Source organism: Anas platyrhynchos, chromosome Z (genome assembly GCF_047663525.1).
Source record: "Anas platyrhynchos isolate ZD024472 breed Pekin duck chromosome Z, IASCAAS_PekinDuck_T2T, whole genome shotgun sequence".
In the NCBI taxonomy this organism is placed as follows: Eukaryota; Metazoa; Chordata; class Aves; order Anseriformes; family Anatidae; genus Anas; species Anas platyrhynchos.
The window spans coordinates 2,202,614-2,229,637 of NC_092621.1; the positions used below are offsets into that span (position 1 = coordinate 2,202,614).

Below are 27,024 nucleotides of genomic sequence, written 5' to 3' on the forward strand. Positions count from 1 at the left end.
TGGAGCAATCAAGAGTTGAAAAGCAAACTTTACTGTCAACATTTTTCTTTGGCCTCCTACTTCTGATTTGAGGACAACAGATCAAAAACATGGTCATAAAGGGCTGTTAAAGCAACGTGAAATTTTTAAGAGAAGGCTCTAATTATGGTGCTTTTTTTTATAAGAGGTCCTCCAAGCTGCTTAACAGTGAATAGCATTAGTTCCCTTTGTCTTTGACGTGACAGTAATTGCCTTGCAACTGTGTTGGTGAAGGGAGCGTTGATTTATTACAAAATCTGCCTATATAATTATATTGGAGAAAAAAATAATATTTGGCTGTTTTGAAATGTTGTTGGGTTAAGAGCACATTCAGTTCTTTTGTTTTCCGTTCCAATAGCCTACAGGTTTTTGTCCTGTGCAACTTGAAGCTGGAAGAGTAGAAGATTGGAAACTCAACTGCTTGGATTTTTCTCGAAGAAAGTACATGAGAATTAATTCTGACTTTTGACATTAATAAATAATTTTAAAGTTGAGATTATTTCCTGTTAGTATCTGTTAACTTTCTTCTCATGGTAGCGGGGTGAAGTGTTTTTTTATTCTTCCATGTACCTGTGTCTCAGATGTTTCTCTCTAAAGAGGGATTTGTTCATTAAAATTTGAACGCCCATAACGTTGTTTATCCCTTCTGCCTTTTCTCTGCAGCTGGCCTGCGGACAGTCTTCACGTTAGGTGGAGTGGGGAGTAAAGCAACGCCGCAGCTGGAGCAGTGCTCCCCTCTAGCTCATCAGAGTCTGCTGCTTCTCCTGGTCTTAGCTAATCTGACTGATGCTCCGGATACACCGAACCCCTACAGGCAAGCTATTATGTCCTTCAAGAACACCCAAGGTTTGTATGTTCTTACTTCTAAGCATGAACTGATGAAAAAGAAGCATTAAGTTGCTGGAGATTCCCCTTACAACATTTATTCTCTCTCTAGCAAGCCCATGTAATGCTTTTCTCTGGGATTTTTGAGGTGGAGTTGCCCAGCTGCTGAAACTTAATTAAAGGGGGAGAGTAAAGAGGATGCTCTTTCCTTCAGACTTGATGAATTCAAGAAAGCTTCATAATTGCAGAAGACACAAAGCTGACTCATAAGCAGGTCACTTATCTGATAGTCTGGAGGAGTCTCCTAAAACTCCATAGTACTTGGAGAAATCCTGGTTAGCTGGCATCACGTCCCTTAGAGCTAAGATAAGCAGTTGAATTTCTAATTGTGTTGCTCGCTTCTTGTACTTCAAGTCTGAAGAGAAATTGGTGAAGTGTAAACTCTTTTATGAGGCTTCTATACAGAAAGTTTCAGACTTTTTATAGTTCCAGGATGTGTGTCAGGTAAGTGTCATGCTGTGCTGACCTAGTGCCCTTCTGCAGAGGTTCTAAGCTGGGACTTTGTAAAGCACTAACAGCTCAGACTGACCTGGTTTATAGCAAGATAGCTCAACATGTAAGTTCATTCACCTTCACATACGATATTTTTTTCAAATTATTAGGATGTAGGATTGTTCACATAAGAATTTAATAGTCCTGACGTGCCCCTTTGACCTCCTGGATACTGTTCACTGGCAAACGAGATTAAATTTTTGATCAAGGGTGTTGCTTTTTTATTTAACCTGAACATCCGAAAACCTAAACGAATCTTTCATTTTGGTGAACTTCGTTCATTGTCATCAACAACTAGTGGTTTGTTTCATTGAAAACAGACTTGTATGATTTAAAAATCGCTTTCCCCTTCCAGAGAGGGTGGGCGCTTTGTCAAAATAAGTGGCAAGTGCCACATGCTTCCCCAAGCTGGAAGCAATTTAGAAAGCTTTGCCAAGAGAAAACTGAAGAGAAAGGGGCAGTGGGACACCCACACTTCAGGGGGTGTAGGTAGCGTTCATGTGGTCGATCTCTACTGGTACAGAGATGATCCAGAACAGTGGGAAAATTTTTGTAGGAAAGCATTTGAGAGCCAAATTTATATTGGCTTATAGTTCTAGTCCCTGGGCAATGTTGTGAGCATGTTTCTTGGTGTTTTCTGTGTAATATCTGACAGGTCTTTCAGGCTTGGTGGAAAAAGAAGATTTCAGATGATGTGCGGTGGTTGCTGGCTATCATAATACTAGTTAATTATAAAAATGGTTGTAAAAAAGCAGGTTTTGAAATGGGCACGTCTTTTGAGTCTCATCTTCGTCTCCTAAAAATCCACTTTCTCCACAAATGGTTGTTCAGAAGTAGTAGCATTGCCTCCCTGTTTTCTGCAGCAGAACTTTCCCAAATGAACGCATTTTAACTAAGCAATAACCAATTCCGAAATCTGTAGCCTGTCGCTGCAGGAACTAGGGAATTTTAGTTAAATTCTTCAACTTTGGATGTCTTGTTTGTAGAAATATGGCAATTTTTAAGTCCAGACTTGTAGAATAGTTGAGTACCCAAACTGCTATTGTTCCCAAAATATCCTCCTGCCACGAAATTGCTGTAGCTTTTCCATATGCTCAGCTTGTTGATGTGCTCAGAAAAGATAGCCTTTGTATCCAGTTGCCAAGATGCTGACATAAATCATCCCCAACGGGCAGATTTGCCCAACTTCGTGTGTCATCGCATGGTTTGGATGGGTGTTTCCGAGCAGAGCTGGACAGGAGCAGGTTTTAAATTTCTGTGGAGGTTCTTGAGAGCTGAGAAATGGACCTCTTCTGCACTGGAACAAAACTTTTCACTCCCAGAGGTGTTTTGTGAAGATAGCAAAGGCAAAATCTCTGACTTGGGGAGATCAGGAGGCTGAGTGAGGACACAAATCTGGCTTTCTAACATGCTGTATGAGTGCATTGACTGTCAGACTTGTTTTTTTTCCATTTCCTCTGGAAATTCCTGGATCTTCGAGGTGTGTGTCGATGGAAGTTGTTGTTGAAGCTGGTAAAGCTACTTGTGAAAAGCAGAAAACCATTTTGTTCTCACTTCCAGCTCTGCCACGAATTATATTGTGAATATGAACAATTTAATGTTAGCTTAAGTGGTGTTACACTATGTTTTGGGGTGCTTTAAATTCTTTTTAATTAGCCTATATGGTTACGACCATCAGTGTAAGGGTGGGTTTTGTTTCCTCCTTACTCTGGTATCTGTATGAAATATTCCACCCAGAGGATTTTCTAGAATTAACAGGTTATCTGCATGGTTAAAAATATATTTGCTAAAGATTATTTTTGTTTTCTTTATTTCAGATAGCAGTGCTTTTTCGTCATCAAATCCGCACGCTTTCCAGATCAATTTTAACAGCTTGTACACGGCTTTGTGTGAGCAGCAGAGATCTGATCAAGCGACCCTCCTTTTGTACATGCTTCTGCATCAAAACGGCAACGTACGGACATACGTGTTGGCACGAACAGACATAGAAAATCTTGTAAGTGTTCTCCTTGCCTTATACACCTTGTGAGGCGCTGCTCCTGGAAATTTGGGTGTCAGCAGCTTTCAGTGTTCCCCGTTTTATTGTGGGGGCAATAGGATGCGAGGGCAGCACTGATTCTGAATTATTTACCCCACTCACTTCATTAGGCCAGCTCAGAAGGGCAACTCTGCATACAAATGGCTTACAGGGTCTGAAACTCAGGGCCTACTTGGTAGATTTGATAAAAATGCAGCTGTAGTGGCTGCTTTAAATAAGATTGTGGTTAATAGCCAATAAAACAGACACCTGCTACGGTTTTTTGCAGGTTATAAATCAGCTTCTGCTCCCTGCTACGTTTAGTGATGTCACAAACCACTTTAACAAACCTTGCTTATTAAATAGCATTCCTTTAATAAAATAACGGCTGTCTAGGGGAATTGGTAACAGAAGAGAGAACCTTTTCCATTTTAAGACGTGCAATCCTGCCAGATAATTAGATCCCATGCCTGTTTGATGGCAGATATGGAATGAGTTTGGTCTTGATCCAAGTTTGAGCAGATGTATTGCTAAAAATCAGAGTTGATAGACACCACTGTTGGCAAACTCAGGCAGGACGGTTGATGTTGAATTGATGATTCAAAACTGAACTCCTGTGTAGTCTGCAGATTATCTAGGGGTGGAGTTGAGTCATTTTGTATGGATTCTGTCAACAAATCATCACATTAAATTTTCTTTTATTGAATGTGGTACGTCAGGTTTCACAGCTGCTAAACGCATCCATTTATTCTGGAGAGGCAAAGGTGAGGTGTGTGCATTTTCTAATTGTGGTATTTGATACGTAGCTCCCAGAAGAAGCATGAGGTGTGTGTGGTAAAACAGCTCAAGATGCAGGCACTCAGATACTCTGTGATATCGTACGTGGCTTTATCAAGCATAAATTAGTGGGCTTTTCATACAGTGCCAGCTGGGTGAAGTAAAAAGGGGCTGTGACACACGAGAGCAGGCCAGCATTCGGCTGAGCTCTCACCTTAAACTTGTGGCCGTTCTGGAGGTTGTTCCTTTTTCCCTTTATTCTACACATTACAACATTTACTGTGCGTTTTTTTATTGTTCTGGGGTTTTATATACTTTTCTGGCTTTGGTGCCCAGGAAGCATCACTAGCAGATGTTCTTCGGCATTTCCTAGGGTGTTTTTTTTTTTTTTTTGAGTTTTATTTGCTCTTTTGTAACTTCAGTTTAATTTGCAAATTGATTCCGTGTGGTTTTGTTAAATGGTACAACAGATTGTATCTGCTTGGGTATAAATCCACCTCTGTCATTTGCATGTAGATCCCTTTTTTTTCTTGTTCTATCATTGATAATGCAATGTATCTTTTTTTTTTTTTTCTTACAATAACTGGTAGAAAGAATAGGATAGGTCTTCCATAGCTTATAGCAAGTCACTTTGTATAACTTCATCAAATACTTGGTTTAAATATCTGATGCTGTTAGGGATGTTCACGTCTGGAATTTGGCTACGTGATCCAGTGTATGCTGGAGAAAAGCTGTTTTAAAACTCTTTGCTTGGGAAACTGCTCATGACCTCTGACTGAACACAGCACCTGCAGTTCGCAGTGTCTGTTTTTACCTGCCCCGTGTTTTTGGGGATTAAAAGTGATTTTTTTTTTAATGGTGGCTGTACCTTCCTGGTTCAAAGCTCCTCCTGGTGAAGGAGTGTTAGTAATAATCCAATAATGATACTTGAATGACTCTCAACAAAAGGGCCTGCAGTACAAGTAGAAGTGGGAATTGTATGGTTTTTTTTTTGCAGTTTCATTCAGAAATCATTCATTGGAGGGTGTGACTGCACGTTCAGAAGATCAGAGTATGCCAAGGTTTTTTGAATAAAGAGTTGCATCGCAGCAGTTTTTCTTTAAAAAACCAAAAACAAACAAACAAAAAAACACGTCTTTGCATGAGTGTTCCTGGATGTAGCCCTCATCTGCGTGGAAAAATGGACTGGGGGAGTTTTCTGTTAGCCACAAGAGTGAGTGTGGATGTTGCATCAAGCACGACTAATTGCAGGGTCTTCTCAGCACGTGGCTGGCCCATGCTAGTGTGTAAGGAGATAGATATGAAAGTGTGGAAGTGCATTTTGGTTACTATTCTTGATAAATTTGAAGGTAGCTACAACTCTAACTCAGTCTTGCCTCCTAACTCTTTTTTATTTAAATGGTGGTTTGCCTGGATAGCTTTTGATCAGTACCACTTGTCCTCAAGGAACGTGTACCCCAGCAATCAGTATACGAAGGAAGAAGTGCCTGGAGGAGGAGGAACGTAGAAACTGTACGTGTTGATTTGCTTTCCACCTGGACATGGCACGGAGAGTTTGCCTCCTTCAGTTCCTTCGAAAATTTCAAGGCAGGAAGTTAGCAATGTGTAATTTTTATTTTTTTTCTCTGCTTTTGCTGTGGCATTATCCTGACCCTGGCTAAAGCATCTGTCAGAAAGGTTTCATGGCCTGCAGCACTTAGCTCGGTCTCATAGGTTTTAGCAGAAACTGTCGTGGGTTTAATATGTTCCAACTGTTTTTTGGGACTTGTTGATTGTAACAGAACATTCTGGTAATTTCAGAGGCTCATGCAGTGCTTGGAGTCCTGGCCTGTCACCAGAATAGGTTTCACATGATTCATCCTGTTTCACTCGGCTTGTTTTGAAAAACAGCAAAGCCTTTAGGTGTCTAGAATCGTCGTGGAATGAATTCTGCTTCTCATTCCCTATCTTGGAATTCAGAGTTTTCTCAAGTTCCTTTTTCCAGGGTATTTTGTGATTCAGGCCGATTTCTGCAGCGTGGGGAAGCCACGTTGTAGCGAGCCAGTGGAAAGCTAATTTTCAGTTGGTAAGAGGACAATGTTTGCATCTGGATTAGCTTTAGACTAGCATTCAGGTATGCTTTTGCAGTTGCAGTGAGATCTCATTTTCATTATTATTGCAAGACCTTGGCTTGAGCTGTTCATCCTGGTGGAAATGTTGCAAGACCTTGGGCTGAACTCGCATCGTAATGTCAGCTCTCTTTGGCTGGGTATTGTCTGGAATTGGAAAAACAGGCTTTTTCTAGCCTTAACCCAACCCAAACTGGTTCTTTGCTGGGATTAGCTCCACAAACCAAAACGGGATCTGAATTTCAGGGCTTAAAATGACCCTGTGCACCTCGGCTTTAATATGCCTGGCTATATTTCATGAAGAAAGTCATTTCAGACCAGGCCTGTGCTAGCAGAAATGGTTAGAAACAGTTGTTTTCCTGTCTGAACTGTTGAAAATCTCATTTAATAATTTTATTTTCCCAGAGTCTAGGAGGGAACTAAAGCTTTCAGAGCCTACAGGAACGAGTATGGCTGGAAATCTCATTTCTTAGGAATTGAAATTCCGCGTCTCACCACAAGAAAGAGTTTGTTGAGACTCTTGCGGAGACAGAATAAAACAGATGGAAGGTGTTTGAACACTCTACGTCACTGCTTAGGGGTGGTTATTTCAAGAGGGAGAAATTTGCTACGTTATTGTTAAGGGCAGGGAGGTTTAGAGCCTCCTCTGTTTATTGTCTGAGGTATTTGAAAGGCTAAACTAACACACGCGTTTGTCTTCCCCTAAAGGTTCTGCCAATTCTTGAGATCCTGTACCACGTTGAAGAAAGGAATTCACACCATGTTTACATGGCTCTTATAATTCTGCTGATCCTTACCGAGGACGACGGCTTCAACCGATCCATTCACGAAGTGGTGAGTCGTTTTACTAAATAATTCTTCAGACCTAAAAATTGCTTAAATTTTTATTTACAAAGGTGCATCTGTGTCTCTTTTCTCAGCAGACAGTGTTTATGGGCTGGATGTGTTCATCCAGATTTGATGCCATGTATGGATTTCTTTTTTTAACTAATAAACTAGGACTAATAAACGACAGAGTCTTTTCAGATCATTCCTTACTGATGTGAACCAACGTGTTCCTGCTCCCGTTTCTCAAAGGAGATGCTGCATGCACATCCTTTTCTCTCTTTTTCGGTGTTTCCTGTCCCAGATTAGCATAGTGATATCCAAGCAGGCTATCTCAAAGATGTATAGTGAGAAAATGGAGGGGATAGAAAGGAGAGGAAAAAATGAAAAAAAAATATTTCTCTCCAAAAACTTCTCTTAACCAGTTTGAAAGGAGTTTTTAGTTTGGAAAACAAACTTCCAACTAAATGTTGCTTCCTTACTTGGCATTTCTTTTCTGTCTTTCTGCTAGATTAATGTCTGTTTTATGCTGTCCACGTAATATGATCCAAATTTTGACTAGCTGTGATGGGCCTTGACCATCTGTGCTGGAGATGATAATGGGTGATAACATTCTAGTTTCCTGGTTTCTAAATCTAAGATAACACAGATGTCTGCACCGATTTTATTTACGTTCCTGCCTAGGAGGTGGAAACTGTCTTTTGGGGTTATGTGAAGTTATTGACATGCAAAAAGCAGGAAGCAAGTGTCCAGGTAGCGAAATGAAACTTTTCTCCCAGGTGAATTTCCAGCCTGTTTTGGAGCAAATTGGCGTTTTTTCTTGGTGCCAAATGGTCAAGCCTTAACAATATTTATTCTCTGAAATCTCAGATTATTTTCTGTATATATAATTCTGTATGTGGAAAGTAAGAAGAGATGATACTTATATCAAATTCCCTGGGAGCACCTTTTAGGAAGCAGCTTTTAGAAAGAGCATTTACGGTAAGCATGCAGATGACTGAAACGTTTTCCTGAAGACTTTCTTCTGCCTCATGGTTCATATGCCTTGAACCTCTACGTATGCACCATACGTGCATGTGTGTGACGTGTATATTCAAGTCACAAGGTCTTCTACATTATCTCATCATTATTTGAGCTTGTTGAGGGTTTAAGGTTTTTAAGTTTCACTCCTGTCCTCCATCATCTCTTTCCATGGTCTTCATTCATTTTAAAGGCTTTACACACAGTCTTTCAACAAATTCCTTACTGGATGAGTAAAAGTGGAAGATTTCCCTAACATTGTTAGTGAGGATCCAGCTGCAGAATGAAAACATAAATCAAGTTTCCTTGTCCAGCTTATTCTTGCCATCACCACTAACCCTGCCAATGCAGTTCTAGTGTTTTCTCTGTAATGTGGATGTTATTTTACTACTTCCATTTTAATTACAAAAATATCTGGTTCCTTTTACCCTATGCTGATTTTCTCAGCCCTGCCTTTGCTTCTTCCATTTTCTTCTCAACTAAATATTTGTTTTACTTAAGGCTTTCACTGACTCTCTTTTATTCTGTGGCTGTTCCTCCCTACTGCTCACTTCATAGTGCCAGGTGAGAAGCATCCATTTGGTAGTAGTGCTGTGTGGCTAGGATTTAGCTATTTTTGCTCTTGGCTAGATAAGTGAGAGGTGGCTGAGAGGTCCCAGAGTCTGCGAGCCTGGGTATGTGAGCTTCTTTGTAACCCCGACTGTCTCCCCTCGGTCAAAATTTCCGTGGTGTACTCTGAGAAACACCTGAATGAAATGTGATCAAGATAAGAGAGTTGATGGCTGTGGTTCAAAACCCTCAGTGATTCCTTTATTTATAGAAAAAAATACAATCTGTTAGACTTCCTAAAAGTGACTTTCTTGATCAGTGGCATTTCTGAACTCTGTGGTGGGGTGTGGGTATCCAAAGACAAATGTGAGCATTGCAGCTTAACTCGGGTGCTGTTGGCAAATGGATGTATTGGTAGTGGGATCTTACAGATCCCAGGATGTGGAAGAGACACGGTGCCTTACTTTACCTTTAAAAAAATGAAAATAAAAGGATACAAAATCATACTGATGCATCAATTCTCCTCACCTATGCTTTTGAATGATTTAGAGGCGCGTTTCCAGGTACGTATGACCAAATCACTACTCAAAAAGTAGAGTGTAATGTAATTTATGCCTTAAACTTTCCTACATCTTCACTCCACATGCCCTAAAGTCTGAGATGGTATTACAGGGAAGCAAAACAGTATGAATGGAGTTGGGAAAACGTTATATTTTTTTTTTCAAATGTAAACATCCAGCATCAGTTACACAACTAGAATGAGCTCTTGTTCACTGCAAAAACTTACCCCCCAAAAAATTATTTTAACAAATACAGGAGATTTTTTTTCCATCGCTTGGGTAAAGTATGAAGAACAAAAGAATTTAACCCGTTTTTCTCTCTGTTGCTGTATATTCTGTGTAATGTTCTTATAAGCAGCATGACTGCACGGTCCATTTATGGGCTATTTTCCTTTGTGGTATTTCACCCACGCTTATTTATTGATTTTTGAGATTAATTTTAGTAAGCGCCGTTTTCTAAATCTTGTGATTATACTGACTGGTAAAGAGCTCAGGAAACCACAAAACTCTTTTTGACTGCTGAAGCATTTTTGTTGAAAATGAATGCGGTCTTAACCGCCTGGAAAATATGATCAAAACCATAGGTCCTGTTCCCACAATTGACTTAATGCAGTTAGGGCCCTGTAACTGTGTAGAGCTCAGTTTCTTTCACTAATAATAATAATAACAGGGTAAACGAGTAAATGCAAGAATTCCCCAAAAGGGACAAGTATTGGTGATTTTTCTTTGCTGATTTATGAAACCGTAAATAAAAGGAGATCGGATGTCAAAATAACTTGGTGGAATACTTTCAGTGGCAGCAACCGACAGCACCACTCTAGTACTTTATGCCATAATAAACACCAATAGAGTGTAAATCACAATTTAAGTGTGTTCACTTTCATTGTGATAAGAAATATCTCAGAAGCAAAGTTATGGGAAACGGAGAATCTCAGCGCTTGGTACGTACAGAATTCAGCTCCAGTTCTTTGTGTCTGTGTTTTCTGCATGGTGTCCACGAGCCTGGTGTTAAAAAGGGTCCTTAATCAACCACTGTTGGTTAATTTTTTTCCTCAAAGAGGAGCGGACTATTTCAGGAAGATGGGGTTGTCTCAGAAATGGCAACTCGCTGGTGTAGCTTCATCCAAAAAGATTGCTCTTCTCTGAAAAGCTCCATGATGGATCTGGAGCTGCTCACCGGAGAGGTCTGCAGTAGGTCTCCAAGCAACCGTGAGCTGTGGGGAAACCCAGAATTAAATTTCTCAACCTCACAGGTTGGATTTCAGTGTAGGTCTTCCCAGAGCATTGGGCTTTCTTGGATGAATCTTGAAAAGAAAAAAAAAAAGCTGTCACTTTTTAGGCTGTTGCGCATTGATGAGGGCATTGTCCAAATGCCTCCTGAACCTGATGAAAGAGCCTGCTGTGACAAAAACTAGGAGAAATTGCAAAGAGAACGAGGACAGGCCATAATAGGGAAGAGAGTAGGTAAGAGAGTTTGATTAATGATCAGTAGGATACTATTTTGAATGTCTCTTGCACTCTGAAAAGAGGTTCAAGAGACAAATTTACGGTGAGAGTGAAGGTGGGAGGTAAATAAAAGAAAAGTTGTTTGTGTTTTTTTTAAACAAAAAAAAAGAAAACCTCCAAAATTTTAAAGATCATACTTACAAAATATTACCCTCCTTTAGAATAAGGCCTAGAGGATTCTTTTTTTCTACTTGGGTTTGCATCTTAATCTGTTGAATAAGAGTTTTGGTAAAACATATGTGTAATTTTGACTGTCTTGAATATTTATTTTTACTGACAGTATGATCTTACACAGTGCCTAGGGAAACTCTAGGGGAAATGCTGGGAAGACCTAGGGTCTTTAGGTTGCTCGAGTGCCTCTTGGGTCCTCAAAAAAAAACCACAAACACATAGTTGTGATGATCTTTCATGCTTTACAGACTGTGGTGTGCATCATCTGCTTAGTTCGTAAGGCTTTAATGTGATTAAATGTGATTTAATATTCTTACAAGACTCCTATATAGAATATTCGTATTCCCCTGTAAGAAAATGATCGTGTAATTAATGTTTTTAAAGCGTCTTCAAACTGTGCTTTCATCTCACTGGTGCATATTTTATTTTTCTTTGGTTTTGTTTTTAATGCAGAGAGTGATTAGAATTATCAAGTTATACACTGGATCTTCAGTATCCTTCTGGACACAGATGTATGATTGGAAATATTTTTACGTGCTGTGGCAATTAGTCCCTTAGCCTCTAATAAAGAAGTGGATTATAAAGATGGCACGGTTTCTGAGAGAAGAATGCATTAATACAGGGAAAATCCCTGTTTAAATGAGGTCATCTGCCAATTCTGAGTTTTGATTACCAGGGAATAAATAAATCAAGAATGAGGTGTCCTTAAAAGTTACTAAGTACAGCACCTTAATTAAGTTTTGACTGTTTATGTTGCTTGTTAAAGAGCTTGATCTTTGATTAGAGAGATATCCCTGTAGCTTGTGAGTCTTTCTAGAGTTTTTGGTGATGCTACAGTTTTGGTTTCTATAGATAGAGACATCAGGGTATTTCATATTGTGGCTGCAGCATATGTGTTTTGAGAAACACCTGGAAATCTTTGATAAAAACTCCAGGTTTTGTTGCACGGTGACCCAAAACAACAGCAAATGGAAGAACTTCCCTGTCCATCTACCAAATGCAAATCTTAAAGGGAGTAAAGGTGCTTATGGTGGTGGAGTACCAGAAAATGGTCATGGACCATCAGAATAGGACTAAACAACAAAGATTTTTACTACAGGCTCTAGAGACCAATCTTGTTTTGGCAATAGTATGGGATAACTCATTTCTTTCCCGTTCTCATGCAGTTCTATGATTCATCATTTCCATAATTGTTAAAAAACAAACCAAACTAGGATTTAAATATCTTCAGTGTGTGTAATGCAATGGGGAACAAAAGCCAACTTCAGTGGCTGATGGTATTTTTCATGATACATGAAGTTTCAATGAAACATCCTTTAAAATATCAAAGATAAAATCTATGCAGAGTGGTAGCCTTGCGTGGAATAGTCTTTGCTAAGCAAATCTTTGGTTGGACCCAGAATTATATAAATCCATAAAGAATTTTCATGGTTTTAGGACACTCCTGTTTACTCCTTTACAGTTGGTTGCTGATAATTCTGGGTGTTGATTCTCTTCCTGCAATGAGCTCTGGAATAGGGGTAAAGCTCATTCTCCCTGCTCATGAAGAGCACAAAAGGATCTACAAGCTCTTAAAAGATTCGAGAAGGTCATCAGCTAGGTTAAGGGGAGACCACCTATGGCAGGAGAAGGCAAATATTAACCTGTTGATCTGCTCTGCATCCTTCAGCGTGTGTGCACTTGCCAATCAGTCAGAGCTTGTATGTGCTGCCTCTTACCCAAATTGTAATTGGGGAGAACAGAAGGGAATTGGAAACCCTATGCAGGTGGCTAGGGTGGAAGTGGTGACAGAAGTGTAAAGGGTAAGATCGAAAAATATGTCAAAATACATCAAAAATATAGTATCAAATATCAAAAATAGAATATCAAAATATCTCCTACATCAAAAAATATAGGAGAGTGGTGGCACAGGGCATGGAAATTAAGGACTTGTGAAATCTGATCGTCTTTCTGCACTTAGTTTATATGACTTCAAATAAACTTGATGAGATTGACTAGATGATAATATTGCAATTTTTTTTTAATTATTTCTTTAGAATGCAGTAGGTTTTGTCACATTTAAGGCTGGAAGTTAATTTACCTGTCTTAAGGAATGTGAGAGTGGACAGCTTTCTATGTTCTTATTCAGACCTAGGTGCTAAAGAACTCCTTTTTCTTCTTTTTCAGATACTGAAAAATATCACTTGGTACGCTGAGCGTGTTTTAACAGAGATCTCACTTGGGAGCCTCCTGATACTCGTTGTGATAAGAACCATCCAGTACAACATGACACGGACAAGGGTAAGAGTTACGTGGAGTGCTGAAGTACACAGTGTGGGGTTCAAACTTCAACAGAGTGATTTCAGTTTCAAACAGGGTGTGGGATTTTTCTTCGTTCTGTCGCAACCAGTTGGCATCTGAAGCTACGGGATGGAAGCAAAAGGGAAGAACAGTCATATTGACTAAGCATGGTATTATGTGGTTCTGAACTTGCAACACAATTTCTGTATTATTATATATTCAATTCATCAAATAACATTTGCTGAAGTCCTTAATTCAGGTACAGAATTCCCATCTTCAGATGAGAAGGAAAAGTTCCTTTGGCTGATGAGATGAAATGATGCCTGATAGGTTCTTTGCGTCTCTTCAGCCACTGAGAAATGGAAATTCCGGGTCGATTTGTTAGTGTTTTTATGAAGTAGGATGGTGGCTGGGTCATGAGACCTTTCTAAGCTGTTACAGAGCAAAACTGCTTCAGTTTCAGAGCAGATTGGTCTCATGCATTTTTCATGCATGTGATTCTAAACCTTATCTTGAACATACAAGCTTGGTATTGCCTACTCTTAAATATTCTCAACGGTTAAATGCACAGAAGTTTTTACATGAAGTGGAAAAAAATGTTTTAAATACATTTTAAATTGGAAAACTTTAGGATTTCATGTTTGCAATCACAAGAATTAGAAGAAATGAGAAAGATCTTGACATATATTTCTAGGATATGGAATCTGTTATGTTCAAGCTTAAATGTATATTTTAGATCTGAAAATGGAAAATAAATCCCTGAACACTGATGCATAGAGGCTGGTCACCCTCAAGACTCGAAATAATGTCTGAACATGGCTGCATTTCTTTCCAAATTTGAATATAACGTTGCAAGTCCTGCTATTACTAGTAATACCAAGTCATTACGTGGATTTGAGATTAATTCTTCTTTTCCCTTTTGAGCAATGTCTCATTCCATGTTTACTTGTCTGCGGCCAAGATCAATTGGTACTAAAGGTTTCCATCTGACTGTGGACTCAGAAGTTTGGTTCTGTGAAAACCCTTGAATTCGATAGGGCCATCATTTAATTGCTTCTCTGGTCAAATGGTTTAAGGGATGGTAACAAAAGGAGCAGAAGCCTGAAGTATCTTGTAATAGTTGTAAGATACATATGGAATAGTTTCCATATATATGGAAACAGAGAACTTCAGGATAAGACTACAAAATGGAGAGAGAGAAATGGAGAGGAGGAGAATTTCTTTTAATATGCTACATCTGTGATATTTTTGTAAATTAATATTGATTAAAATATGAAGATGTACACATGTAGATATGTCTATATGCATACACACTCTGAAATCTGTGTGAAATGACTCATAAGCCTTATTATCTAAAGAAAAAAATATTTAAAATACCACCAAGTATATGCACTTGGCAGTTTTGCTATATACTTTTGACCTCATCCTTTAAAGCAACACGTATCACTCTGTTGAGTGGTTTCCTGCAATAGGTGACAGTATTTATATATATATAAAAGTAAATGAAAGTTTGATGTGTTTTTTTTCCTCTTCCTTTCTGACAGGACAAATACCTTCATACAAATTGTCTGGCTGCCTTGGCAAATATGTCAGCGCAGTTCCGCTCTCTTCATCAGTACGCAGCTCAGAGGATCATCAGGTAAATATAAAACTTCTGAAATGGATTTCTCATCCTTGGTAAAACTCAGCAGCGGAGGAACTTGAATTTTATATGCTGTAATAGGTAATGCTGAAGTAAATAGCTGAAACTGTATCAGAGTAACTAGGTAATACAAGAATAAAAAATCATCTTTTTACTTGGATCTTTCCTGAATGCACAAAAATAATTAGTTTCTCTTATCTCAGAAATTTCTGACTTTTGATTCTCCTAACAAAATAGCATAGCAGCTGCTTTTAAACTGAAAGGTTTTCGGGGATTTGTGTAAATTACGCATTTTTAGTCATGTATCATGTTATAAAAATGCACTGTTGGCTCTCAAGTATTGGATTTTCAACTTGCTTGAGTTCTTCCTACACATTTGACAAACGATTTATTTCTTATGTCAGATGTAATGATTATTTTATGATGGGGTGCTGCAGATCTAGGCAATAAACCTTACACTGATGCTTCTCCAGTGATCAAGTATATTAGCTCGTGTAGTAATAAATACTCGATTGATCATAGAATGGCTCAGGTTGGAAGGGACCTTAAAAACCACCCAGAGAAGTAGTTGAAGTTGGTCTTTTCCATTTGTGTGTTTGTGTGCTACAGCCCAGTTGGTAAAGGCAGGTAATCACGCGTCAGGCATCCTCATCTTGGCAGCCAACGCTGCTCCATGCTCCAAGGGAAATCAGGAAGGTCCTTATTAATGCAAGCTGGAATAAGCTCTTACAGTGCTTGTCAAGTCCAGACAGTGTGCCAAAAATAAGTACATGATAATTGCGTGCCTGTACACTTTGTAAAGGGCTCGGTTAACAAGAAACACATCTCATCCTTAAACCACTGCGATTTAGGATGTAATTCTCTCCTAGCCTCTTCTCTTTTGGAAATGCCTGGTTGCAAAAGTATCGACTTGTAATCAGGATGAGTGCTTTCTGATTCTATCTTTTACCTGTTTGATGCGCACACTCTTTTCGTACCCTGTGATAACGAGTGTTCAGAACTCGAGTTTGTGCTTTTTTGCTGCTGCATATTTCAGGCCTTGCCTTAAGTACCTGTACTCCTCGTGAACATCTGCTGTTCAAAACCTAAACTCGTGGTTCAAAGTAAACTCACCTGGATGGTTTTGAGTAGGTGATGAAATGACTTAAAGTCTGTGGTCTGCTAGCTTACCAGAAGACGTGGCAGCTGTCAGTAGAGAAGCAATAACCTCAGTACTTTTACACATCTCGCCTCAACATTTTAACTCAGAAACATAAAAAGAGCCTTTATGTGCCGTGAGGCTCTTCCAGCCTCCTCACATGAAGTGTTCACCATCTGTAACTCAATCTTTGAAGCGGATTGACTCCGTGGTGCTTGAGAGCCAGCTCAAGACCCCAAGGAGGCTGTGTAACCCAATTAAATGATCTTGCACTCCTTGTACGCGGCATTTCAACATCTGTGGAGTTGGGGTGCGTTGTCATCCGTCTAGACGTGCGTAGTGGAAATGTGACTTTAATGGTGCTGCTTGATTTTAGTTGTGAAATAATTGTGCTGTTCCTACTGAAGGTATCATTCTGTTGCTGGATTCACGCAGTGAGGAGGAATAACAGTGAATGACATAAAATAGGAAAATAAAATATGTACATCCTAAAAATAGGTAAATGTGGCTACCAACATCGTGATTTAATTTGTCACAGTAGTCATGATTGCTTATAAAGCAAAATACCTTAATATAAAATGAATTAAATTCTGTTGTAAAATGTCTCGTACAGCTAGGAGTTGGGCGGGGTGGTGGAAGGAGGAGTTGGTTCCAGAAGCAGGCTGTGGACTTCGCCGCTCATATGGTTGAATTTTCATTTCAGGAGCTTTCAGCCAGAGTTTCCCTGGCAGGCTTAAGTACCGTGATGGAAATAGTTTAGCTTTATTTCTTGTCAAGATACATACTTTTAAAATAATAATAAAATAGTTGTGGTTATTAAGAAAAATAATAGGAATAAATATTTATGAACACATTTCGTAAGAGATTAATGCTTTGAAGCATACATCCTTTCTTTGCCTATCTGACAAAGTCACAGGTTTTAAATTTAGCCAGCACCGATGGACCCAACTTGCTCCGTGATCCCAAAGTAGAATATTTTTATTTAGATTCTTATTCTTATTCTACTATCGGAGTGCAAGCTTGTGTGAGAATATAAACCACACTACCCTTAATTCAAAACAAACAAACAAACAAAAACTACACCACTTTCTCTGTGAAGACCAAAAAGATGACAGTACTTTACGAGTAAGTATTTTAGGGTGTAGGTTTTTCGATTAAATAGCTGTGAAATACTTAACTTAAAATCTGCTTAGCAATACAAATGAATAGACAGTCATAATTTAAGCCTCACCAGATGCTCTAATGAGTCCTTCCTTAATGTGAGAAGTAATTCCATTTCCGTGCAAGCTTTTTCCTAATCCTATTCTGAGCAGAAATTGCCAATTGTTCTAAATTCTTAAGACTATTTTCTGTGAAAGAATTAGCTGAAAATATTCAATATATTACACTTATGATCTCGGTAAAATACAACTTCATAATCTTGGGTAATTTGTTTCACATTCCAGCAGGCATAAAAATTGTCAGATTTGTATGAATTTATCACAAGCAGCTGCGGGAAGTAAAAATAGATGTAAAAGAGGGTTTGTAATAAGATCCAGGGTGGTATTCATTTAATGTTGGATGTGTAGACTTTGTGTATACTGAAATCTTTCCCCTTTTCTGTCCATTGTTAGCACTGGTTTGGTTTTCATTACACAGAGCTGTTTTATCAGCGATGTGCCATGGATATTATTCCACTGTGCTGTGACTCTATCGAGTGCTGACATTTGTAGTATTTTTAAATTACATTAGTAGACTTACTAAAGAAATGGTAACAAAATGAAGAAAAAAAACCTATGTTGAAGACGCTGTTGTCACGGATGATGAGGCTGCAGTATCTAAGCAACAAAACCCAGCCAGGTGGAGTGCTACGTACCTGCTGCGAGGTTTTTTTCCTTTGCTTGCTGCATTGGACAGCTTCTCTGCTGTCGGATTCATTTGTTCTGCTTTGTTCTACAGGTACAATTAACCACAAAGTGAAACGAGAAACCTAAGTGATGTGTTATCGCAGGTATTCAGTTTGGCCCTTAAAACCACAAGCTCCTGGGCATTAATTCCTTGATCCTATTTGGAGAGGGTTTTTATGACATTCAGCTTTTCGACAGCTAGCCCGCCTGCTCTAGGATGTGGCACGCTTGCAAATGAAGAAGTCTTCCCCTGAACAGCAGTATTTTGACATCTCATCACTGAGTCATTCTAGTAAATTACTGACAAAAAGAGGACGGATTACCTAAGGCAAATGTTTTTCCTCCATCTCTATGGCTCCGTGTGTAGGAATGTTTGCTGTTTCCTAAGCAGGCATATACCACTAGAGGTTGCCATACACCTTGCTAATCAGACGTGCACATTTAACATTAAACGAATTTATGGGGCTAATTCCACCTTTTTCCTATGCTATTGTAACAGCTCTTCATGTGCATGGCTGTGTGACCCACTATGAACACTTTTCCCCTTTAGATAACCTAAGAGAAATACCAAGAGGTGGCACAATTTTACCTGTATCACGTTTCTTTGATTTCTTTTGCTGTCTGGAGACTTCAGCTTGTTTCACCTCCCCAACCAAACCATTTGTTTTGTGCTTTACTGTGTGTATTATTTGATTTTATTTTATTTTTTACTATCATTTCATCTTATGGGATATTCTCGAATTAAAATATTTATGAAAGCTCTTTAGGAATAAGAGTGCATCGTGTTGCTTTAAACTGCACCTTTTGAGTCTGTTTAAAGACCATTTTTAATCCAGTGTCATCTCGAAGTTTGTCTTGAATCTTTAGAAATATTAATATTAATTACCAGCTGTAAATAGCATCAATTGGCAAATTTCATACTGGCCGAAAAGAAAACTTTCTGAGTTAGTGCTAGGAATACACGTGGCAGGACTGCAAACTGTATTCCCCATCACAGTGCTCTTTTGACTTGATTTATGCCTAAAGAAATCTCTGAATTTTCTTAATAGATGTATGTGGTTGTGTGTTTTATAGTGCTATAGAAACCACGTAGCTGGTTTGTTGAAATACGGAGTAATTTGAATCTAGAATCTAATGATTTTACCGACTCCAGATTAAAACGTGAGCTATAGAAACATTTGCTCTGAAGGTTTTCTTCCATCTTCATGATTTTTTAATCACTTAAATTCGTGCCTTGCTCCTAGGTACTGGTAAACTGCTTGAATGCTTGGCTTTGCAGAAATGAATACTGATTTATTTGCAGAACAAGTTCACTGCTTATCCAAGAACGGGTTCGTTTACAATACAAATATGTGCTGGGATGGTCAATCTGATTTTTGGTTAGTGCACAATGTCCCTCATTGTAGTGGTCATTGTTCTTGCAGTGTTTTTATTTGTCATCCTCGTAGAATGGCACATCTTTGTAATGCTCCTGAGGTAATTTGATGGAGTGCTAGACCATTTATCTTCCCTTAGTATTGTTTCTGCCTACCTTATTAAGGGTCTTACATAATCAGATTAATTTGTCACATTATCAGTTGTTATATTCTATTCTTAAAAGAAGAGGGCGTGTTACTTGCCTCCTCTTTCCCCTAGACGATCAGTTGTTGCTTTTTTTTTTTTTTTATGAATTAGGAACAAGGAGAAAATTAATCATATATTTCACATCTTCTTGTGTTTGGCAGACTGATGCTGGACTCTGTAATGCATCTGTTCATTAGGTGTGGTACCCTGGCCTTTTTTTCCTGGCTTGTGACTATTAAAAGTGTTTTCTTACTTATTTTATATATAATATATAGGTGAAGTGTTGTTTTTTTTTAAATATGTAGGTGAGCTCACTTAACCTAACTTAACTCCTTAAAATGAGAGCCAAAAGAAGAGCTGAGGCTGAGAAACACGTTCACATCCCTGCCTTGTAAGTTTGAAATCCTATTTGCTTTTATTTCTGGCAGCTTTTTGAATTTGTCCATGCTAAGGCCCTGTTCAGGTCTGCACGTGGAATTTTTCTGTTTTTATGGCTTTGAGGAGAAATTGAAAGCTCTCCTGCCTTCTTCACAAGCTTGATTTCTAAAGCAAAAAAGAAGTGTCAGAGTAGTTTTGTGTTTATCATCATTTCCTTGTAGTATTAATGTGTTTTTGGGGATTGGGACTGTGGTTTCATTTGTTTTTTTGCTTTGTCTTAAGCTAAGTTTTCCTCAAAAAGCATCTCTTTGTACAGAAGCAGCAGAGATTTTGCGTTGGCCAGGCCCTTGCTTATTCAAGTAGTCCGGTTTGCGTGCGCCCTACAAAGAAAGGAAAACATTTGTGCAGCAGCGAGACGTGTGATCTGACCTGCTTCTTAAGGCCCACATGAAACTGAAAACTCTGAAACGATTGTGCGAAGGTGATGAAATTAGAACTTAACCAATTGCTTCGTAACATTTCCTAACAGCGGCAAGAATGAGATGTAATTGCTGGCTCCGAACCCGCTAGGCTGCTCACATGGAGGAAGATAAATACATTTCTCTCCCACGTGGCTTTTACAGGCTGCGAGCGTTCTCATTTTCCTGCCTTTTTATTCCCTTTGATGTCCACGGTGCTTTTGGGAAGCCCTTTAACATGCAGCTTCCTCTTTCATTTGAGCATGGCAATGGGACAGTCGGTGCAGAAACCTAGTGAAACCGAGTTACCCAAATCAAAGGCGTTTCTTACGGAGCAAAACTGGAATAAAAAAAATAAATTGCCAGGTTTCTGCATGAATGCTTCAAAGCTGTTTGGTTTCTAATTTCATTCTCACTTGCAAACTTCAGTAAAGGTGCTTCTCATGCAGGAGTCTCGCTTTTAATTGCTAGAATTTCAGCGTGGTAGGCACTGCAGATTTTAAATGAGACGTGTGAGGTGAGCGAAAGAAATGAGATGAATGGAATATGCAATGTTTCTGGCAAACTCATATTTCTGGCTTTATTGCATCAGGTATTAAATGAGAAAAAAACATTTTTCCAATATAAAGATGCTTCTATTCTGAATTTGGGGTTGCAACTCTGTGACCCTATGAAGCATGATATTGGAAAAGTTTGATTTCAGAAATGGGCAGTTCTCAGTAAGCAAAGAGCAAGGTAAAAAATAATAATAATAATAAAAGGCCAGTAGATAGAGTCATAAAGGAATAACCTTTATTTTTATTAATACATAAAATAAAACTAGTTGCTGTGCCCTTTATTATTCTTCTGTGGGTTATAACAAGGTATTTGCTTATTTGCTCAGAGCTGCGTGGCTTGGAGGATGCTCTGAAACATGCAGGTTTGCATCGTGCCATACAGGAGCCTGGACTTCAGCAGGAGTTTCTCAGTGCAACCGCAAGCCTGATCTGTAGACGAGCCTTTTAAGTTCTAGGTTCAAATTTTAATTGGGCAATTAAATCCCAATTTACCTTTCTCTCTATCATAATATCCAAGCATCCATAATGGCAAACCCTTGAGAAAAGAGGCGTCTGATCTCACACCAGTGTCTATCAAGAGACTTCACAAGTCACGTTACGCAGTAATAAAAGATCAAATTCTGAAAAGTGCCCTTGGAATAAATGCCCTGTGGCCAGAGCTGGTAAAATATTGAACCCCCCAAGCATCAGCTTTCCCTTTTTGTAACCAAAAGAAAATAAATAGAGGGCAATGAACAGTTGCACTGAAGCAGTGATTTCTGCCTCTGCAGGCGTCGGGAGGGGTGTAGTCACCAATCCCTGGTTTCTAATAGTGATGTGTAAATATCTCTGCCCTGAGCTGTTTAAGAGTAATAGGTAATGATTTCCCTTGATTTACTTCTTCATCGCACATAGATTATACTTGTGCTGGAAGGAAATTAACTTAATGAAAATAATAGAAAGGAACCTAGTCATGCTGTTGCTAAGTTTTCTAAACAAGAGGCTTTTTTTTTTTTTCTAAATCAGAATTACGCTGGCTTTCATCATCTGTGTTCATGCCCTGCAGGCCTGACCGTGCTTTGGGAGACCAGTTGATAGAAGCGATGGCATCCTCTAATTCCTGTCCCATAAGACATTCTTCAGCTTTAGCAACTCAACTAGCACGTTTGATTTTCTGTCTTTGCTTTAAAGCGGTAGAAAATGACCCATCCAGCCCAGCAAACTTCAGCCCTATAATGGTATTCCCGGTGAATCTGTTACTCTGAAATATCTGCGTTGATTTTTTGTTGCCTGTCCTTTGCTTTGGTGGCGTTTACTACGTGTTGCTTGCCTTAGATTTTAGCAGTAACTCCTACTCGGTATCAAAGGCCACAAAACTGACTGATTGACATTGCCTGGGAAGTCAGAATTAGAAGCCTCAAAGACATTTTGAAGCCTCGAAGACATTCTGCTTTTAATGCTGCTTAACTTTCCGATAGTTTTGTAGCCTGGTAGATTAGAGGAGAGCCGACTTAAATCCAACCTGGATATAAATGATACCCTATTTATGTGAAACTTCTTTATAATGAGATTTATTATTTTTCCACGCAGAGCAGTATGGTACAAAAACCATCATCCCATTTTTATGGGATGTTCCAAGTGAAAAATGAATGGCTTTTCAGAAAGGGGCCTTCGTGGTATCCTAGCGTGCCGACTGCGTTTGAGAGAGAGCACTTGGGGAAGGGAAGATGAAACAGCTCCAAGCCACCGAGTCTGAGGTTGGATTTTAATCTGAGGGCTGGTAGCAGCAGAAGATGTGTGCACAGCAGGATACTCAAAGAGATTTTTATATCACCTATGCAACGTTGGGTCTCGGGTAGTCGCAGCTTGCTCTTTCATGAGCTGTTCACTGGCACAGGCACACACTGCAATTGCTTTTTATCTTTTTTGCAAAGTAGATGCAAGTTAACTTTTTAAAGGGATGAAGCATTTGCTGTTGGTATGTGTTGAGTGTAGTTGTAGTCAGATCCATCAAGATGCTGCTTTTCTGCTCTATTAACAGAAAGAAGAGTACTCCTTGCAGGTAGGCCTGTTTTTTACCCGGGTAAAACACATGGAGATGAGGTTTTAGGCAGTTTCCAACATGGAGAAATATCAATGAACTTGGGTTAAGCCTGCTTGAACCCGCTGGGGATTCTTTTGAGGTGGATGGGATCAGCACGAAACAGGGAGGGGTCTTGGGCACACCATTTCTTCATTCTATCTCGGGGTTGTTTCCCATGTAATGATGCAGAGTGGATCAATCTTCTACTGAAATCTTTTGCTGACCTGTAAAATGTAGACGTCGTGGTAATTCTTGCGTTTCTTGGGGGGAATTCATTGCTACAATTCATGAGGCTTCTGCCATCTAGGAAACCGTGCAGCACTTCAGCATCTCTCAAGCCGTAAGTCACCGCTTGGCAGAATGTGTGAGTAGTGAGCATAATTCAAATTAGCACAAAATGTGGCCTCAGAACTAAAATTCATTGAAGTCTTGATACCTATTTCACCTGACACCAGCAGGTCCATCACTAAACCATGTCCTAAACCATCCACATCTCTTAAAAACCTCCAGAATAATGTCTGCGGCATGTATTTTGGTTTTTCTTTTTCCCCAGTTTGCAAATCGATCTAGGATTATGTAGTGTGGGTTTACTACTAATTGCTACATTTCCGGACAAAGCTTTAAAAACTCTTCTCTTTTTAGCAAGTTCCAGAAGGAACAGGCTTACACGTAAATTGATTTCAGCATTTTTCCGTATTTCCAGTGAAATTGGGCTATTTTCCCATTCAGGGCTAAAGAAGCTGTTTGCACTTTCCACCCGCAGATAACAACAAACCACCGTGACCGACAGCAAGCAAACAAAAAATCCTCAAAGACAAAAAGGCCGGCAGGTTTTGTGACTTCTAATAGTGTTCTAAAAAATATTGTTGTCCTAGCAGAATTATAGAAACTGCAGTTTTGCTTCTGCAGTTTGTTTTGAATGGAACGTATTTATAGGACAGTGTGCCTTAAAAGAAATAACCAAGTGATTCAGGATAATGACTTGCTTGAACCTGTCTTTTATCTTCAGTTGGAAGCTGTTTGGCTCATGAACTGCTCGATTGAGATACAACGTGTACTGTTTCCTTTTCAGAAGATTTCTTTCTGGAAAAAAAAAAAACCTGTCAACTCTGATCTAGATAGATGAATGAGTAGTGAACTTATCAGGATTTACCTGACAAACTCAAATTGGATTCTGGCTGTAAGTAAGCATCAGTATAAAATAATGTTGATTCTAAGTCCTGACTTTTTTTCTTGTATGGCTGCTGCATCTTTCCCATTTTAACTGGTGTCAGTGTATACGTGCAATGCTTTACCAGCTTTGCAGCTGCTTATAGATCTATGCCACATCGATCTATATACATAAATAAGGAAATATATATGGATGTATAAGGAAATCTTGCTTTTGGACCCCCCAGTTACATGAGCATTTTAGAGGTTTGGGAAGGACAGAAAACAGTTGGACGTTTTTGAGTGTGTAAGCCAAGGTTTATTTCTCACCACCGTAGACTTTCGCCTTATTTTGCATGGCTAAGAAGTAGAATATTGCACTTGAAAGCATCGGACACTTTTAAGTGGAGGGTGAAACTACAGGTACAGAAGAAAGAATCGGGATTTAACAACTTTAATGTGCATCAGGTCTTTGTAACTGTTGGATGACTCAACCTTTTTAATGGTAATGGCCTTCAGCAAGTTGAGGAAAGAACAGGCTTTTAGGTAAAGTAAATACACTTAGATCTGCAACGAATAAATCAATTTGCTGCGAAGCTGTGTAGAGACATGTTCCTGTAACTTGTTAATTGTGCTCTTGGGTCCACAAATAGGTTTCTCCAGATGCCGCAAGTTACACGGGGCTCAGATTTGGAAGGATCCTGTTGCCAAACAGGATGAAGGCTCAGAATAGCAGTGCTGCAATGCCCACTCTACTCATCAGCTGACTGCCCGAGAGCCTCCTCTTCCCCTTTTTGCTCTGTCCCAGCATCTCTCCAGACAGGGATTCGAGGTCTGTGCAGCCTGCATGGTTGTAGCTGGTGCGGGGATGCAGATGCCTGCTCCGATGCTGATGTAGGAGGCATCTCCTGTCATCCCCTGTAGAGCCTGTGAATTATCGTAGGTGTCTGGCTGTTTGAGAGGAGCTGTCCCATACCTAGGAGAAGGTTACTGAGAAAGGGGACCAAGGTTTATTATCGAGGAAAGGGGAGAGAGAACGGTCACAACCTGAAGCCGAAGCTTGCAGCCTGATGGAAGATGACAATTTCTCAGGGTCTTGAAAAAATGCCTATGAAAAACGACACAGAAAAGCTTTCGGTTGAGCACTGTCACAGGAGCCCGGAGAGATTGTAGGGTCTCCATCCCTGGAGGCTTTCAAGATCCAACTGAACGCAATACATGTAATGTTTAGGTCGTGTGGTTCATCGGTACCATATTTCATAGCATCCTAAATAGCAGATGGCTAAACAGAACTGACCATTTGCCCAAAATTCTGATTTTATATCGGACTTTTTCTGTGGGCAAGAAGGCAGCTGTGCTTTTGATGGTTGCATTTCTGCTGTTGGTACTGCATGAACCAGCATCGATAACGTTTTAGGCAGAGAATGAATTAAGCCATTCTCACAAAATCGTTGATCTAATGAGTTAATGTCATCCTCTCTGTAGTATTTGAGTGAGTGTGGCGTGCATTTTTGTTGCATTTGTCTTTGGGAACATGAAAGTAATGACTAATAGGCTTCCTCGAACCCAGGTTGTTTGACATGAACAGCAGTAAAAACTTCGTAGCACGTCACGACCTTCTCCCGGCATGTGTACAGATAGTTCAGGATGCTGACTAACATGTGCTGGAGTTTAATTAGCTTCTTCTTTGATTGTTTTTTTTTATAAAAAATGATTTCATTCCGGCTTTCCCATCGAGTCGTGTTGTAGCATAACTCCCTTTTGAAAGGACAGCGATTAGGATTCTTCCAACTTAGCAAAAGATGAATTTTTCAGATTCTACCGCAGAAACAATATGACCTAAATATTTAATCAGGCTTAGCAAAATTGGCTTTTTTTTTTTATTGCTGCAGATTAATCTCATTTCTCTGAGCTAATACGTGTGGTATGTATGTTTTCAAGCCCTTACTTTTTCTCAATAAAGCTGAAGATTTATAACCTTCGTAAAATCTGGCGTGCACTGAGATGAAGATTGTGAATTACTATTATTTAAACATTAATATTTCTTCTTTTGAATCCTGTATATGTAGTTTCAGTCTATATTGTATTTACAGAGAGCTTAGTGTTTAGACCGCTCTTCTATATACCCCGCCCAATTTGCTTCGTTTCTGTGTTGCTAAAAAGACGTTGGCCTGGTGCTGTTTATGTTTTTGCCTTTTATATATTTATTTTAAAACTTCGGTTGACTTCAGTAGAGAAAATATTTACTTTCTGGTTTAAATAAATAAGGATGGAAGTGGCTTTGCATGTTTTGCTTAGTGCTGTTTTCTTGTTCAAGTCTTTCCTTACGGTTTCAAAGAAAGCATATCGTGAATTTTAGCGCTTGTTATTTTTTAGCTGTTCATTTTGCTAAACTTCTAGCTGGTGGCTGAAGTCTTGGGTACACCTCTTGGATTTACGAGGAGTTGAAGTTAAAAATTTGAAGTGATGTGATCACCTAAACCGAAATACTTGCAATAAGTAGCAACTGCACAGTTTGCTTTTCTGGTTTTACTGTGTCATCTGGCAGTCATGTAGGCCACATGTCTTGTTTCTGCTTCATTGTTCCCTAATGATTTAAATGTTTCCTATTGACAGATTTTATTTAAGAGTGCTAGAAACTGCGTAGAGCTGCTGGACAGGTCAGGCTTCCTTCCATCCTCTGCATGTGGGAGCTTAGACACTTTGGCCCAAGAATGGGACAATTTAGGACGTGGAATTTTCTTCGGAGAAATGTGAAAAAGAGCAGGTTTGGAAAATCTTCAGTGAAGTGTAATTTCTTTGTAGGAAACACACTGATAAAGAAAATGAACAATGTCCTCTGAGGACCTCAGGCAGTCAGGAGAGAGATTCCCTACAGCTCTCCGGAAAGCCTCTGCACCCATTCACATGGGATGGGGCTCTGCTGTCACACCAGCAGCAGCACAGCTCCCCAGGGCTGTAGACATCTAATTCCCATTGATTT

The 27,024-nt window shown here is 39.3% G+C and overlaps 1 protein-coding gene across 11 annotated transcripts in view; it reads left to right on the forward strand.

Annotated features, from left to right (window-relative positions):
- DYM (dymeclin) overlaps positions 1-27,024 on the forward strand; it is a 162,843-nt gene that overhangs the window by 46,107 nt on the left and 89,712 nt on the right. For all 11 annotated transcript variants that reach the window (XM_072030751.1, XM_072030756.1, XM_072030757.1 and 8 more), the window contains 5 exons: positions 682-864; positions 3,213-3,391; positions 7,006-7,131; positions 13,095-13,208; positions 14,753-14,847. In XM_072030751.1, the coding sequence (XP_071886852.1) occupies positions 682-864; positions 3,213-3,391; positions 7,006-7,131; positions 13,095-13,208; positions 14,753-14,847 (697 nt within the window). The remainder of the gene's footprint in view (positions 1-681; positions 865-3,212; positions 3,392-7,005; positions 7,132-13,094; positions 13,209-14,752; positions 14,848-27,024) is intronic.